We start from the raw sequence: 18,394 nt of genomic DNA, 5'->3' as shown, positions 1-18,394 counted from the left end.
ATTATTTTCTGTAATTAAATGTTGAATCTTACAATGGGAAATATCCTATAACAATCAATTTATCATATATACTGACCATGTCAAATAATGTCAGAAATATCTGATTAAATATTATCTGGATTATGCACACTGAATAAAAAGAAAAAAAAATTTAATAAATTAACCTCTTTTTTTTTCCCCCACCAAGAACATACCAGGTTTGGGGTAAGGTGGAAATTCCCCCTTAAAATACTCTCTTTCCAAAACATGAACAAAGAGGACGCCTGCGGAGGGGTAGACATTCCGATCAGAGTGTACCTTGGAGAAAATAGTGTACACTGCAAACAAAAAGGCAAGAGAAGAGACAGAAAGACAAATAATGAGGTCTGCTTTTGCAGATTCACTTACACTGTCAAACCGGGTTTCACTATAGAGGCATTTCTGAGAAAAATGAAGCAACATGCAAGATAGTTAAAGTTTGTTTTAGGACAAAACATGGAACAACTCTCAACTTGGTGTGTTTACAGACTTTTCAAGCACTGTGTCAGCAGATTTAGGCACAATTAATTTTTTAAATTGTTATTAAATAATAAAGACAACCACAACATCTCTTTGGTAATTTTTATGGAGATTATTACCAATGAAATACATCATGAGAAGTGGTCAACTATATCATTGCTACAGTATCTTTTTCATTTTACCTTTTTTCAAAGAAAAGTATAAAGAGCAAATTTTAAACGGTAAGAATCTCCACTGTATTAACTGTTTGCCAGACAAAGCATAAATACCATTGATAAATATAAGGTGACTTTCAGAAATACTTACAAAAAGGCATTGGGTACTCTTTGAGTATTAGTTCTCATACCTCTCCTAGAAATGATTTATTCCACTTTACCTGATCTTGACATTTAATAATTCATACATATAAGCTAGTCTATTATGCTATCTCCTAAATAAGCAATAACAATTACATAATAAAATTCAGGGCAAATCACTTCTTTAAGTGAAATGGGGCAGATTTTACGATTTACTGGTTCCTGAAGACACATGATGTGAGTACATTAAAATGACTAAATTGGTTTGATTAGTTTCAACTTATCATTTTTTCCCTCTGATATCATCATCTCCAGCAACACATTACTGCCATTACCCTTGTCACCTCTCCAATCTCTTTTGGTTTTCTATCTTCTTGTTTGGCTAGTGGCTGCAATTTTTAAACAGATAAACCCTATCAGGCAAGTTCTTTCTCTTAGTCACTGATGGATTTGTAAATGCAGTAATTAACCTTAAGAACCCAAGGCTGCTCACTCCAGGCTCACAACTAACTAAAAGCTCTGAAGAGTAAAATCACTGACAGTAATTTTTCAGCATAAAAATAGGAACTCACAAAAAACATTGCTGTATCTGTGAAAACTTGCCCCTGCAGTTCCATGGATGGCTGCCAAAAATGAGGAACTGAACTAAGACATTTGGCTGGTAGCTTCATGTATCCATAGCTTTACTACGGAAAACACAACTTCAAAAGCTAAAGTAACAGACGGAGGGAAGCAGCAAGTAGGTGTAACCGAGGTCCGTAGGGAGACTTGCTTCCGGACCTGTTTTGTACCAGCACTAGGAAGCATTCCCATGGTTTTAAGCACCAAGAGCAATTAACTCACCTGTGAACATGGTCTCATTCCAAAAAAAAGAAAAAAAGAATGAACAAATACATCGTAGAAATATAGTGGGGATGAGAACTGGAGATTTTTCACCAATCAAGATTCCAGTGTCCCCGGAGTGCTAGGTGCTATGGAGACTGTGAAGATGAAGGAAACCCAATCCCTGTCTTCTGTGAGTTCCCCTTCTGGTTGGGACAACGACACCCACCTAACTAGGTATGACTCACAGAGAGACAAACTGCTGTGGCAAGACCTGGAAAGACGGTGAGGAGCAATGGAGGCTGGAAAGATCTGGTAAAGGTTTATGGAAAAAGTAGAATTCAATATGGCTTTTTGAGTACCAGCAAGATTCTGAAACTCAGAGATGGACAATTTCGGTCGTGAAACATGCAAGATACAATCGTGGGAGACTGTGGGGCCCTTTTGAGAAAGGGAATTAAGCCACTGATGCTAGATCCTGGTAGGGAGAGGAAAACTGGGAAGAAGAACCAAATTACAAAGAGCTGTAAACTCCTGCTGAGAAGTTACTTCATGCTATACAGAAGGGTGTTTAAATTCTAGATCACAATCTCACATCCAAAGCACAGGAATGCTTTACATAATTTAAAGAATCTCTTCAGAGTTTATCCACTTCATTCTTTCTAGAGATTAAAAACATGTTAAGTCCAGCACTGGACTTTACCTGTGTTGTTTTTCTGGGCACCTCGGAGGTGTCTGGCATATGTGAATAATTGTATAAATGCCTACTGAATGGATTAATCCAATCTAATACATAGCAAAAGGTACAGGGAAACAGTTCTTATGTTTGTGTACTAAACATATATAATGCTTAACTTCAATTTCAGTTTCGTAACTTACATTAATTCCTATATGTGTGTAGCAGTTTATGGGTTACCATTCTTCATTTACATTATAAACTACTAACAGTCTCCCTTAGTTTCTGCTGCCATAAGGTAGCAAATGCTAGCTTCTAAATCAAAAAGAAAGGTTGTTCATATTAAATAATATTGAACTGATTCTTTTTCCTATATGGCTTGTGGCCAGGCCTGAAATGGAACCATAAAAGGAGCCTGTCACTGCTTATCATCTCACTTCAAGGACTAGTATAGAACATCTCACTTTCTGCTTTCACACACAAAAATTTTTTTCTATGATCTACTGAGCCAAACCACAATCTACCATGGCCCTCCTGGGTTTTAAGATGACATGCATATTTCTTTATTCATGTGTACTCAATTGCCTTTCTGCAATCTGCTGAACTGCATACTTGCTGGTCAGTTACCTTGGCGACTCTGCTCCGCTTTAAGCATAGTATGCCATTCACTTGGAGGAAAACATGATACAGACGTACAGCACATTCATCGCCTTAGAAATGGAAAATGACTAAGCCACTATGTTTTGTTTGTGAAAATAATACTTCCTTTCTGTAGCATCAGTTTAAATGATGGGCACCCACACAACATTTTAGAGAAGTGCCCTTTACCTTACCTTTCCCATTTGTTACTTGCAAAACAAACAGCTCTTCAATAGAGGCTATTGGGGCAGTATTTACACCTAGCTTCCTTTCAAAAACAACAAATGACACAGAGAATTCAAAGTGATGAGCTCCTATTCTAAACATGGGCTATACAAACAATACTGAGCAAGTCTGCATTAACACCAACCAAGGCTGTTCCTTAACAGTGAACACATGTTGCACTCACAGATGTTTAGGTAGTCCTCACAAACAGTAAGTTTGGAGCATACTGTTTTCTCTCAAAGGAAGTTTTGAAAATCAAATTTAAACACTTGAAGAATCTCTGAAAGACATGTCTCTGAAATACGCTGAACAGTCTCTGAAATACACAAGCATACTGTGTCGTGCTAATCAAGCTGAGGTCACAGGGTCTGGCCGCTCTGTGTATCGCATGGCTCTGCAATCGTCTATGGCTGCAAATCCATCACCTCTGCAAGCACATGCCATTGGATACAAATGAAACAGGAAACCAGTCTGTTGCTAAATCCATACAAATCCATCACCATTAATGGTCAAAACAATTAAACCAAAAGTCCAACTCACAGGGGGTCAAAAACATCATCTTCAAACCACAAGGGTAGCTAGATGTGCAAAGATTAAAAATTGAAAACAGGTAGTCATAAGTAACAGAATTTTTTACAGGAAAAACTACATAGCTGAGTTAAGAAGAGCAAAAGAATATGTGGGCACAAGTGGTTGGGGTAATATTTCACCGTCTTGATGCAGCTCCAAAATCCCTTGTTAACATGCCAGCAAAATCTTTCCATAAAACTATATTCTCTGTATGCTTTCGTCATAAGGCATAGAAACTACAGACCATTTTCAACAATGTATATTATGTGAACACAGAGAGCCAAGAACCAAATAACAGACAGTGATGGCAGTAGCAATCAAGTGGGACCTCATGCTAGCTAAATAGCATCCTGTCTTTCTTTATTAATAGTCCATTTGAAATTTTCTCCCCATGGGAGCAACACTGAGATGAAAATAGGAGGGTGCACATTTGTGTGCTTATTTACAATTACTTAAAAACAAACGCAAATCTGCATGAGTTAACCAAACATCAAATCTGAAAGGACTGTGGTGATACACTGCCAACAAATCTAGAGCAGGACACTTCACAATTATCAAAATGATTTTTCAATGGCATATACATGTGCACAGACATATATAAAGTCCACTCGCCACAAAAACGTCCAGAGAACACTTACAAGCCTTTGTCTGCATCAAGAAGGAGGAGATGACTATAAAGATAAACTGGCTGCTGAGTGTGGGACCAAGTCTCAGCTAGACTGAAATCTTAAAGCCTCCTTTCCTCTGAAATCTTTAAGAAGTCATAAAGGATTGTCAGTATTCACATAGAGGTGACCTTTATTAGGCAGCTATTATGTTGATCTCTCTCTCATAGAATGCTTATCAACAAATTAATCACTTTCAAAGGTCCACTTACATTATCATCTTCTAATTTTTTTTGCGGTTTAAGAGAATACGGTAAAATCTCAGTTTACCAGGAACCCCAAGGAAGGAAACATTTTAGAGAGCTGAGTTTTCTCAAGTACTCAGCGGTCGATCCTTTTTCATTATGGGTATAAGATCATCATTTAGCACATTAATTATTGCACTCCGCTCTAGTATACAATGACGCCCTTACAGGCGTTTGGTTGCCTTGCCATTTACCGATCATGCGAGTGCTTAGCAGGTAGCCCTCTGCTAATGCGTTTTGAGGTTGTGCGTTTTATAGATTTTCTGTTTTCTCATCTGTAGACAAGCTGTCAGCTGTCATTTCTCATTGCTGTCAGTAATGTTTCCTCTAACTGCTTCTCTGGGCCTTCTAATTTGCAGCTATTAATCCGCTGCAGGCTTAAAAACCAGACTACCAAATGAGGTGGGATTGCGTGTTAAAGTAAGAACAAATTTGTACTGTCGTATCACTCATAAGGCTCTGCTAGAGCTGAAAAAAAGAAGCCTGCATCTGCCACGTCTCTTTTGGCAACCCAGAGACCCTTTTGTGGCATATTTCCCGATTCTTCGTTGACACAGTATATTCTGAAAAGATGATCTTACTATAATTGGGAGCCAGCCATGATTTGAGGAGATGGCAGCATAAACTCTACATATTAAATGTATTCAGAGAAAAAAAAAAGTGTACCATAGAAAGCCTTTATTTAATCCATATGTAACATAAACAAACTGTCAAATCAAAATGAATGAATTTAATGTGCTCTATAAAAATACTTTCTTACATATTTGCTGGGTGGGAAATACACTGCACAATTTAAACAAAGAGAACTATTGATTAAGTGATCTATTACCCTTAGCAATAGTTAAATCAGTCTAAGACTACAACACACTAAAATAAGTAATTTATTAATAAGAAATTGAAGCCTGTTTACAAGAGCATTTCAATTTTGTTAATTTGCCTCTCTTGGAAGCTACTCACTGGGAAGCATGACAAGGGTGCCTTATCCGAGTGCAAATTAGTTAAATAAGACTGAACGTTTTTCAGATGTTCACAGTACTGCTTTAATAGTAAGTATTATTTGAAAAAAATTTTGGATAAAAATGATGAAGACGACTTTTAAATATGTTTAAGATACAAAGATAATACTGAATAGCCACTTACCTGGTACAGCTTCTCAAATAAACTTTTGCCGAAGCAACTAAATTTCCCAATTCCTCAAAATCCTATTTATAGAAGAAACACTTCTCTGCTAAAGTGAAGAATTGTATTATTATTAAAAAAGAAAGTTACACAAAAAATACAATCGCTGAAAACCTATTTTACTGTATGAGCTTCGCTGATAATTGAGAAGTATAAGTGCTGACAGAAAAAATAACCTTTGCCTTCTCTTTACCCACTCCAGTGTTCTTGCCTGGGGAATCCCAGGGACGGGGGAGCCTGGTGGGCTGCCGTCTATGGGGTCGCACAGAGCCGGACATAACTGAAGTGACTTAGCAGCAGCCGCAGCCTTCTCTTTTATAGCTTTAATATCTAAAAGCTCTTTATGAGGCTCAGAGCCCTGTATACACAGCCCTCCAAGAAGCTTCTACCGATTAATCAGAATTGATTGTAAGAGATGAATTCCACTTTGCTATCTCTGCATCAAGAGAACTCATTTTAGGGTTTTCAGAGACAGATACATCTATGGTTTTCTCCCTAATTTATTTTTCAATGTGTTATCTCTATAGTCTAATTGAAATTTAATTATTAAAGCAGATAATGTCTATAGAAAAATATTTTGAAAGGCATCAATATCTAGCTGGTATACAACCTGTTTTGCCTTTTTTTTTTTTTTTCCTCTTTAAAAGTTACTGTGTGTTTTATCAGTCCAGCCTTATAAATCTTGGCTTAGAATCAAAAGCTTTTCTCGGCAGTCTGCCCTTCACCCCTTGAGTTTACTCAACATCAAAGTCCTGAAGACCATTCATTCAGCAGTGGTCAGCTATTGTTTTTATTTCAGTCCCAGATAGTCCACACTTGGGCGATAGAATTCATCACCGGGAAGGCATTAAATTGCCTTTTCAAACGTCATTCCTCTAAGAGATAGGACCACTTTTCTTTACATGAGGTAGAAAAGAAACCACTACCTGGATCTTTTTTCTACAAAAAAGCGGAAAAGTTTCTTCCTGAGATTTTTCCTCCCCAACCAAAGCCACTTACTAAAACCATTTTTCTACATGGAGTTAAATATCTTGACTTTTCCATGGAAAGATCACATGTGTTTGTTCTGTTGTTATTTTTTTCATAAATGTCAGTTGGAAAGTGGTTGCAAACCATTTTTAATTGATAATCAATAAACTTGGTCACATAGAACACTGCAATTGAAAAGGGCTTTATATATCATCCGTCGGGATGTGCCAAACACCATTCTCTACTAAGGGACAGGTCATTGCACCACTTCCTATTTGGATATGGCCTCAGCATTCTACTCAACCCAGGATTCCTGCTAGTTAATACCAGAGTTACCATCCATAAAAACAAGTTCAGTCCTCCAATTTTAGAGTCAACAACATTGAACCCAGAGAGACTGAGGGACAGGTTCAAGTCTACAGGACTAGAAAGAGGAAAAGCCCGAATTTGAACTGGGAGTAGTTATGCATTTTGTTGATTTTGATAACATAAGGTAATACACTTGGTGGCTGTCCATTATTATACCCCACTACATTAAATTCAGTGCTTGCTGCATATAGATATTTTAATAATGCAGAACTATAATAATAGGATTTAAATTAGAGGAGGAGACCAGGAAGGGAGAAAAAGCTAAAGAGTGAGTTCAAGAGAAACTGGGGAAATAAGAGAACACAGAAAACTGAACTGGTTGCCTCGGCAGATTCAAGACGTATTGACCATTTCTATTTTGAGAACTATAGTTCTGGCTCAGGTTCCAAGGAGAAAATCATTGTGAGGGCCAGTGAGAGCATGAAGCTTGAAGCAGGAAGAGATAAGGATCTCTTGGCAATTCTGAAAAATGTGACAGTAAAAGCCTTGGGATAGTATATTTCACTAAGAATACCACCATAGCGGAGGATTCAACTGAGCTTAACAGCTGGTGAGAGAGTATCTATAGAAAATCAAATAGGAATGGAGTGACATGCTGAAAAGAGGACAGAAAGTCTAGAGATCAAAGTTAAAAAGAAGAAACCAAAGAAAAGGGAAAAGAAGGCTGCAGGTAAGTGCAAAATAATGTGAAGTCCAGAGGAAGGGTTTTGGTAACTTCATGTGAAGCAGCAGTAATCAGGGCAGATCCCAAATCCTTGGGAGATGACAGAATAGAAATACTATGCCAAATCTGGGGCCATAACTAGAAAGATTAGATAACAGGAAGAGTGGATGTGCGGAAGAAGCTGAAGGTCCTCAGCTTGATTAAGGAACAACCAGATAAGGTGATGCTAGTCACTCTCACTTTTCACTTTCATGCATTGGAGAAGGAAATGGCAACCCACTCCAGTGTTCTTGCCTGGAGAACCCCAGGGACGGGGGAGCCTGGCGGGCTGCCGTCTATGGGGTCACACAGAGTTGGACACGACTGAAGCGACTTAGCAGCAGTGGTAAAGAACCTGCCTACCAATGCAGGAGATGTAAGAGATGTGGGTTCAATCCCTGGGTCAGGAAGATCCCCTGGAGGACGGCATGCCAATCCACTCTAGTATTCTTGCCTGGAGAATCCCAAGGACAGAGGAGCCTGGCGGGCTGCAGTCCAAAGGGTTGCAAAGAGTTGGACACGACTGAAGCGACTTAGCCCACATGCACGCAGATCAAGTATTCAGAAATGAATACCTTGAAGGAAAAAGAGAAAATTCCTTGAGAATATCTAAGGAGGGTGTGGGGAAATGGCTATGGGACAAATTGCTTAGATCCTAGAACAAGTGCATCTACTGCTTTTTAAAACAAATTTTTGCAAACTCTCCATGAGAAGTTAGTGTCACAAAACTCTGTTTTCTTTTAGATATTAGAGATGAAAATTCCCTAAACATGCAAAGGTGTTTATGGGTTTGTTTCAAAAACAAAAGAGCAGAAGAGATCCTGGGAGCCTCGGTCCTACTGTGAAACCGATCTGGGAGTAGAAGACTTCAGCTGAGGAATAATTTGATGCTATCTAGAAAAAAGTTAGTGACCCCAACTCAGAAATGTAAGAAGAAAATGAGGTAAGCCAGGAATCACTCCTATAAATACCAAGAAAGTCTTATATGGCAGTAAGTCCATTTTATCACAAAAAATTCCTGTTCTTTTCAAAGTATTTTTAAATTGCTATTTTTTAATAGATAGTTTGATTACCCCAAAGTTATAGAAACCAACCTACTGTTCTGCTACTGTTCCTGACCACATAGAGTAGAAATTTGGGGGTGGAGGTGAGGGGATGGGAGGAATGTGGTTAAGAGGGATTGTAAAGACAAATAATCCAGAAATATTAAGTGAAAGCTCATGATGATAATTGATATTTTTAAAACAAGTAATCTTTCCGTTGTTAAGTAAGTCTTTTTCTTCCTGATGAAATGCATTATTTCAAAGGTCCTGACATATTGCTAATGGACACATTAAAGATAGGGAAGAAAAATTTAGAAGGACAGTCAATCATTTCAGGGTCAGGACATCTTTTCAACAGAAAACAAATGCCATCTAATTATTTAATAGCAAAACATACTAATTTGGTTTTGCAACAAAAATCATTCAAAAAATCATTGATAATTAGCCAAAATATTTTATGACTTTTGCCATTTTTCTAAGGTTATGCAAATACTGTTTTTAAGAGATTTATATTAAACATACTTCTTAATGTTTTTCAATGTTACAAATAGTTACAATAACTGCATTGCAATAAATTGTATAAGTGGCAAGCTAGTGACTGGATAGGTTAAAAACAAAGTATTATTTTTAGTTTTAAAAAAAGGCAAAACTACAGCAAAGGAAAAAAATAAACCTGTAGAATAACGGATTAAGAACACAGACGATTATAAGGTTTAGAAGATTAGGAAAATAGATTTTTTTTTCAGATTGACTTATCAAAAAAAAAAAATCCACACATGACTGAAAAAGCAAAAGGACTATCGGAAGCGGACATTTACCAGCTCCCCAAAAGGGATTCAGATTATAACCTAAACTCACCATCTTTCTTCCCAGCAGTCATTTTTCTGCTGATAATAAAATTGTTGGCCTGTTTGGTCTTCCATTTAACTGTTCCATTTATGCCATCAGCACAGCTTAATAAAAAAGCTTTTCAGAATGAAACAAATGCACAAAAAAAGAAATTAATGTCAAAATAAAATGACTATCACAGATTACCTATTACTTATTAACTGGGATCAGATTCCTTCCAGCCCAGCAAGCTACTGAATTCCATTCAATAAATATTTGTTGCATGTCAGTATAGGGAATATGTGGGGATACAAGGTAAAGATGCAGTTCCTGCCCTCCAAGGAGCTTACAGTCTATAGGGACTGATGCTTCATGTACAGAAATACATGTCATATATAGAAATATATATATATATTATATAACCCCTTCCCAAGTGGTACAGTGGTGGAGAATCCACCTGCAATGCAGGAGGCGTGAGAGACGCAGTTTCAGTACTTGCGGTAGGATGATCCCTTGGGAGTAGGAAATGATAACCCACTCCAGTATTCTTGCCTGGAAAATTCCACAGAGAAGTCTGACAGGCTACAGTTCATGGGGCCACCAAGAGTCGGACATGACTGAGTGAGCACACAAGAGAGATGTAATATATATATATATATACATATATATATGCAATATATATGCATGCACAGAAATATATCGTGTACTGTATATGTATAGCAATTACACATATACACACAGTGGTAGAAACCGTAACCACTACTGGAGGGAAAACAATTTTCCCTGGTGAGGAACATTACGATAACTTTAACATGTCTTTTAAATCTATAGTTGAGTTTTGGAAACATTACACCAGCAGCAATGAACAGAGAATCGGAGCAGGGGACACTAAACAGGGGCTGTCTCTGGAATGTAAAGGAGCAATCAGCATAAATCAGGGGTTGAAGAAAAGAAGAGTAAAGGTGGGGCCAGTTATAAGACATCATGGGAGATAATACTGATAATCCTTTTCAAATTGCTAGACGTGGGTTAAAAAAAGAATCAATGATGGCTTTGAATGTTTGACCCAGAATGCCACAGAACAGTACTATATTGACTGAGTGAGTGCAAGTCTCTTCGTTTCCGACACTTTTGCGACTCCATGGACTGTACCCTGCCAGGCTCCTCTGTCCATGGAATTCTCCAGGCAAGAATACTAGAGTGGGTTGCCGTTCCCTTCTCCAGGGGATCTTCCCAACCCAGGGTCTCCTGCATCGGAGGCAGATTCTTTACTATCTGAGCCACCAGGGAAGCCCCAAAAGGAGTTCATTTCTGGAGAAAGATGATAACTTTAATTTGGGATATGTCAAATTTGGGGTACCAATTGGATATCTAGGTGAAACCAGCTAAGAGGAAGATGGAAATAGAGCTCTGGTTCATAAGAGAACCTAATGCAGGCTTCAGATACAGATTTGAAGTTCATCACCAGAGAAATGATTGCTGAAGCCAAAGCCCCAGTGTAATTCCTTAAAAAGATCATGCCCTCAGGTAACCTGTGTTAGACTGTCAGGTACAAAATGATCTGGAGAAGATATACATTAACGGTCTTGGCTTACTTGCCTATCCTATTCCCAATTATCCAAACTGCCAGTCTTACTGCTTACTCTCCCATCCTTCATCCTTATCTTCCAGACTTGATATTTGGGTACCATTTCCCTAACTACAACATTGGGTCACCATCTCATTCTTTTTTCCTCTAGCCATCTCAGATATGTTCCCTCTGGGTTTAGCTCAGTCCCCAAATCCCCCTGGGTGCACCCCGTACCTCCGCCCAAGCTTCTGGAGCTGAAATACACAGCAAGAAGGGATCCACAAAAAGTGAAAGGGACAAAAAAGGCAGAGGAACATGTTAATAAATACATTCACGTAGCCAAAACCCACGATGATTCAGCAAAGACAGAAGAGACAAAGCAGTCAGAGAGGCTGGACAACTGAGCTTGAAGTGTCATATTTATGTTAACGGAAGAGATGCCAAAAAGGAGTGTGATCAACAACCTCACTTACTGTGAAAAGGTCAAAAAGGATGAGAGCGTAGAAAAGATGACTGCTAGATGTGAAAAGGGAGAAGTCAGCGGTGACTCCTTAAAGGGGAGCTCCAATAAAGTGATAAGAGTAGAAACCAGAAGCAAAAGACCAAGATGTAGATGCAACAGATGTAGTAAATCTTTTAGGAATACTTGCCAGAATAGGGAAGCAAAGAAATAAAATGATATGGCAGACTGAAGAGCAGCAAGGTAGAGAGAAAGGCTGGTCCTTTTAGTGTGGGGAGACAGACTGTGTTTATAAGCTGAGGAAAAGACACAGGAAGAGAGAGACAGAGACTAGGTGTAAGGAAAAGGAGCATAAATGACAAGACACAATCCCAGAAAAATTAGAACGGGTGCGACCAAGCATATATAAGCAAAGAAAATACTTTATGAACCAGAGAGTAAGGACAAGTGAAGACAGAGATATTTGTTGGGGGTACAGAACACCTAATGGTGAAAGGGCTCCTCACTTTAGCGAATCAGAGATGAAAAGTTTATTTTCTTTTCAACTGAATTTTAAACTTTAAATTAAAATTCTGAACCTTAAATTACAAAACATACCAAGTCCCCTTCCAAAATGAAAAGAGAATACAATTCAAAACCCAAGTTATTAAAAATAAACAACTGAACAAAACCCCAGGTGATCATTTCAGTGATACCTGGGAGTGGAAAGCAAAGGCCTTAGCATCCCACGTGAGTAAATGACTTGGTTGGTATTGAATTTTTAAATCATGCAAACGTAAGTATACTAATTTTCTATCTTCTAAAAGCTCAATCTCATGGCTGATTCGCCTCATAAATGGTTTTTTCACCTAAGAACTGAAGTTATGTCCTTTTAAATCTAGATGAAGAATACCGTAGTCGTTTCCCAAGGAATTTAACATGAAATAGGGTCAGAAGTGTTCATGGTCTCTTGTGGCAAAATACCCCACCCCCCAATTTTTCCTAATTGCTGGGTTCCAAAGGCAACCTGCCGGTTACATAAGAATCATCTGGGCAACTCTCTAAAAATACATATTCTCACACACCCTATCAAATGTATAACAAAGAATTTTAAAACACATATTCACGATTCCACCATGGAGAGTCCAGCTGAGGTGGGTTACACAATTTCATCAGGTGATTCTCACACACAAATACGAACTCTAGAAGACCAACAGAAGCCTTACAGAACCCAAGAGTATATAAGATATTCAACCAAGTACGTCAAAGGTGCCAGATGTAGGGGTAACCTTATCACTGAAACCTTCACTCTCTCTTAACTCCAGCTGGCCCATGCTGTTGCTGCTAAGTTGCTTCAGTCGTGTAGCCAATTTGAAAGAACACGAAAGTCACTGCTGGGCAGTGAGAAATCTCAACCTAGACAGACACGAAGCAGGTAGCCAAATTCTCCTCCATAACTCTTCGAAGAACAAAGTATCTATGTGGACCTGAAAAACACCACCTACATTTAAATCTATCGCATCATTTAGTCCCAAGCTAGGTGCTTTCATGTAGATTGTCTAGTTCAATCCTTACAAAACCAAGAGAATGTATTAGCATGTCTGAAGGTTACAGACACTTGATCCTATAGCTGCTGCTAAGTCGCTTCAGTTGTGTCCAACTCTGTGCGACCCCATAGACGGCAGCCCACCAGGCTCCCCTGGCCCTGGGATTCTCCAGGCAAGAACACTGGAGTGGGTTGCCATTTCCTTCTCCAATGCATGAAAGTGAAAGCAGAATGGAGTAAATCCTGCGAGAAAGCAGGCACTGTCAGAGTTCCAGACTTCTTCATCGATTGGGAAGTTACCATAAAAAAAGTATGGGGTGTGTGTCCACACAGTACCCCTTTTGTTCCTTTCTTTATTCTAGTCCAGTTGTTCTCAGACCATGCTGTGCCTAAGAGTAATTGTTCAATTATATACACAAAACTACACATATGTACTTTATAGTAGCTTAAAGGATTGACTTGGGTAACTTAAGTTTATGGAATTTTTTTGGTCTTACACTCTGGCTTTCAGAACCTCACTAAACCCGTAAGATTTAATGCCACTGTACACCCTTGCTGGGTGAACCCACACACCATGGCTCATACTTTCCAGGTCCTGTGTAAGTGCAGTTTACTTGACTTTTACAGACAAATTTCAAAATTCAAATCTGATTGGTGCTTCAATTGTTAAAAATTAGAGGCAGGGTAAAATATTTTAAAGGGCTTCCCAGGTGGCTCAGTGGTAAAGAACCCTCCAGCCAATTCTAGAGATGCAGGATTCACCGGTTCACCCCCTGGGTAGGGAAGATCCCTTGGAGGAGGAAATGGCAACCCATTTCAGTATTCTTGCCTGGAGAATCCCATGGACAGGAGAGCCTGGCAGGCTATGGTCCATGGGGTTGCAAGGAGTCGGACATGATTAAGCAACTGAGCACAGCACAAAACAGTTCAAACACATCTTAAAAATAAAGCTCTATTTTAAGACTGGCATTGCTTTGAGCATGTTCATTTTTTTAAAGTTTATATTGATCCATCTAAAGTCCTACTTTGACGACATAAGACCACAGTCCAATAAATCTCAATAAAAAGACAACTTCTTACGCCTCTGCTTACCAGACAGCATCAATAAAGGCAAGACACAACACCATGGATAACATGTCTGCTTAAAGATTCGAGTCCCACACCTTGAGGGAGAAATCTCAGTAATACTGAAATATCTATTTTTTGTTATGCATTCAAGATCATGGATCAACCCAACTAACTCCTTGTGTAGAAAATTATTATAATCTCTATAATGGTGACTACGGTCTTCTTCCTTAGATCTTGAATTTCCCTTTTAGTTCATTTATGCTTAATAAAAAAAGACTTTTTGAAATTTATTCTTTATTGACTAAAAGATTATTTAAATTAAAAAAAGAAAATTATTGCAATCTGTACATTAAGAAATGGAGAATATTTACTGGTGGAAAAAAGCTAGTATTTTAATAACTTGGATTTTCATTGAAAAAGATCACCCCATTTTTTTCTGTGAGAACAAATTTCCTTTGTTAGGATGGGAAAAAAATGGCTCAAATTTTTAAAATATTTATTCTATACATTACATTTCAAGATTAAATCTAGTGTTTAAAAAGAAAAATGTCAGCCTGTATAGACTGGTTCTTGGACTTTTTCCAAAGATAATGGACCATCCTCAGAAATCCTGAAAGGAACTCCACTGTGCTCATTGGGTTCATGAGCTACAGTTGTACCTGGATGTGAGTTTCGCTCTAATTCATAAATACAAAAGCAAAGAATAAAATGAATCTTGTGTTTACAAAACCCAAACTAAGACAGTCACACAATTAGCTAACATAGCATGATATACAATTTAACCAATTCTTCAATGCTCCCTCTCAAAAATCCTCAAAGCCTGAATGAATCCAATGGTGGCTGGCAGGACCTTAAATTCCCTAGAAACCATCCAATACTTAAAGTTTGTCTTAAGGTTCCATGATTCATCTGGAGTCTCGTAGCAGCGTGACTACATCTCATCTGGCCAGGGGCAAACACTCTCTGAAGAAACATTACTCTTTCCCAAACCTGAATAATTTGCTGACTTAGGGAGATGGGGTTTGCTATTTAATAAAAGCCATTGAAGAGTTGTGAATAGTGACTGATTGCTGATGATCTAATCAAAATGTCAAGGGATAGAAATAATAAATAGTAACTTAGTCCGACATCACTGTTCAAGTAAATAGCAGGATATGCCAAATGAAATGTAATCTCGTTAATATACTTACCTTAGAACCAAACTGTCATGTCTTTCTCTGCCCACTGTTTCATCAGACTCTTTTCCTATTTCACTCAAAGGGGACACAGACGAGAACACAAAGGGGAGCACAGATGGGATACACAGCTCATGCCCCCCTCATCTCTTCCCCTCTCTCACCATCCCCCATATCATTATGTCTCTCCTTTGCCTTCTGTTTTCCCTTCCTTTTTTCATGCAACTGTCCTTAATATTTTGTAAACTGTCTCTTATACTGAAATCTTGTTTTTATATTTTCCTCTCTTAAAAACGTTAGCTGACATTATCACTGGCTACCAAGTTTTATGTGCTAAGTGCAAGGTACTAAAGGTTTTCTAGATAACTATTTCAATCCCTACATCATCAGCTATGTAAAATAGGTATTATTAGTTCCATTTTAAAATAAGAATAAGAACTCCTAGGAAATTATATGACTTAATCCCAGATCATATGTCTAGTAAGAGGCCGAGTTGGATTTTGAACCCCTTTCTTGGCTGACTGCAAAGACTCCATCATCTATTCATCAATACTATCCCCAAATGGTTAAATGAGGATGCAATTTGTGAACTACGTATTTTATGTAATTTGAGATAGTATTATTATTACCAGTAGGTCCTCTTCAACTTATTTTTCTTTCTAAAACAAAATAAGTTTTCCCTGACTGCTAGATTAGAAATAGCTAGCAATGAGGAAATGCCCATGGAAATTAATCCTGTGTGTTAGGTACAGACACAAACGATTCATTAAAAGAAGAAAGTTAAAAGGTTAGCTGGAACCTACGGAGAGAAAAATGGCTTTGCTGAGAACTGTCCACCCCAACCTCCAAGGGAGTCAAGGAAAAATATTCCTAAGAGAAGTATAACAGCAAGAATTTAAACCGAGAATGCCTAAATAAGAACCCTCTAAACTTTGTTAAAACAGCAGAGCGTGGCAGGGCAGAACATAAACAATTATTTAATATAATGTAAAGTTATTAGAATTTCATAATTTTAGCATAAGCTTGGTAAGATTTTAGGCTTCAGAGTGAAATAAAAATTAAGAACACAGAAAGGCTGGTGTTTAGTGTTTAAAATCAGCATCTCTGGAGACAGAGCACCTGGGTTCAAAATCCCAGTTTCTGTCCACTGGGCAAGTTATTCAAAGTCTCTGAACCTCAGTTTCCTCAACTGGTAAGAACCAAACAGTGCTCACCTCATAGAGACATCGTGAATATACATAAAACCCTGACAAGAGTGCCTAGCGCACGATGACATTCTCAAAAAAAATGAGTTGTTATTACACTTAAACTTCACTTAATATGAAGGAAATTTTAGATTTCTTTAAATGTGTTTTGTTTTTTTAAAAAACAGACATTCAAATGAAAAAACCATTGTCACTGCAGTTGGCATTACAGAATACAGCATTCTTTTTTTTTTTTTTTTGCCTCCTTCACAGTCAGGAGACACATGAAAAAATGATATTTGTATGGCGGAGCGGAATAAACGCTGGAGGCTGCTCTCCAGCCGAGACAAACGCCCAGGGGTTCCAACCATTCCAGGCTCCACAGGGCTAAGAAGATGGCATGGTAGCAAGTCTTCATTCCCAGTATCTGCCAAGGCAAACTGGTGGAGAGCCGCAGTTTAACCCTTCTGAGGAAAGCCAGGTGGAATGAGAAGTAAGTTATATTGACATCTGTACTGTCTGACTGTCATAAACTCTTAGGTATTTATTCTGAGGAAATAATGCCACAAAAGCAAAAACTGCATGGGCACAAGATTCAACTTTGCATCACATATCAAAACCGGAGAAAAACGGAAACATCCAATCAAAGAAAAAGCATTGGTTTGATAGACTAGTTCGTGGAGAAGGGAAGGTTATCCACTTCTCTTTGTGGTTTAAGAGCCCAAGCAAGGCACATACTGGGTTTTCACTGATGGGATACAGTACTATCTATATTCTATCTCAAAAATACTAGATGAAGAAGGAGATCCTTGAGATCCACTGAGATCCTTGAAAATGGGATACATAAAACATGCAATAGTTATATGCATAACAATTTAATGTCCCCATCTGCAAAATGTTGGACTGTTTCAAAATTATTAAAATTAATGAAAGGCAGAATACAAAACATGATGCAGACTGAAATCTAGCCTAACAGTGCAATCTAGTGGGAAAGGATTAAAAGGCAAAGCAGTAAGAGCGACTGGGCTCAGGAAGTAAAACTGTAGGAAAAAATTCTGTCCAAAATAAAAAAACATAGAAATACAGTAATAATGAGTGCTTATTTGAAACTGTCATTATTTTTCTTTATTATAGAAGCCACACATTTTCACTGTAATACATCCAAAGAGTATAACCAGGAGGGTATGAAATATAAAAGTTCCTTCCTACATATCTATTGCTGTCCCTCCAACGCCACTGCTAAGGGTATCCCCTCTCAACAGTGCTCACATCATTCTATATTCTACGCATATATAAATGTATGTTTGGACACAAACACATATAAACACACACATACCATGCTTTTCTACCCATGATGTGATCACACTTTTTTTCCCTAGCATGTATCTTGGACACGTTTACATGATATCACATTTTAAGACTGCATAGCTTTACCCTTTGTGGCTCAATTATAATTTATTTATCATCACCTCAAGCTCCCGATCTTTCCCTTAAAGTCTGGTCTTCTTCCAGCATTCCTTATCCTGAGAATGGCGTCACCACTCATTCTCATGAATATAACAGAAATCTAGAAATCATCCCTGATTTTTTTTCCTAGAGAAATCGTCTCTGGTAACCCTCCACCCAAAATTCAACCCCTGACCCACTCCTATTGCTATTTACCCCTCAACATGTTCTTCCAAACT

At 38.1% G+C, this 18,394-nt stretch overlaps 1 protein-coding gene across 14 annotated transcripts in view; it reads right to left on the bottom strand.

The window, feature by feature from the left end:
- The window catches only part of SGCE (sarcoglycan epsilon), a 185,920-nt gene that overhangs the window by 44,749 nt on the left and 122,777 nt on the right, over nucleotides 1-18,394 (bottom strand). For 10 of the 14 annotated variants that reach the window (XM_086397835.1, XM_086397838.1, XM_086397827.1 and 7 more), the window contains one exon: nucleotides 195-317. In XM_086397835.1, the coding sequence (XP_086253961.1) occupies nucleotides 195-317 (123 nt within the window). Of the gene's footprint in view, nucleotides 1-194; nucleotides 318-9,757; nucleotides 9,866-18,394 lie in introns of all 14 variants that reach the window. The other 4 variants (XM_086397832.1, XM_086397830.1, XM_086397833.1 and 1 more) reach the window with 1 other exon arrangement.

This window comes from Bos grunniens, chromosome 4 (genome assembly GCF_055505025.1).
Source record: "Bos grunniens cultivar Pamir isolate PY7600 chromosome 4, Bosgru_T2T1.0, whole genome shotgun sequence".
NCBI classification, from domain to species: Eukaryota; Metazoa; Chordata; class Mammalia; order Artiodactyla; family Bovidae; genus Bos; species Bos grunniens.
This window is presented reverse-complemented; position numbering and strand designations above follow the sequence as displayed.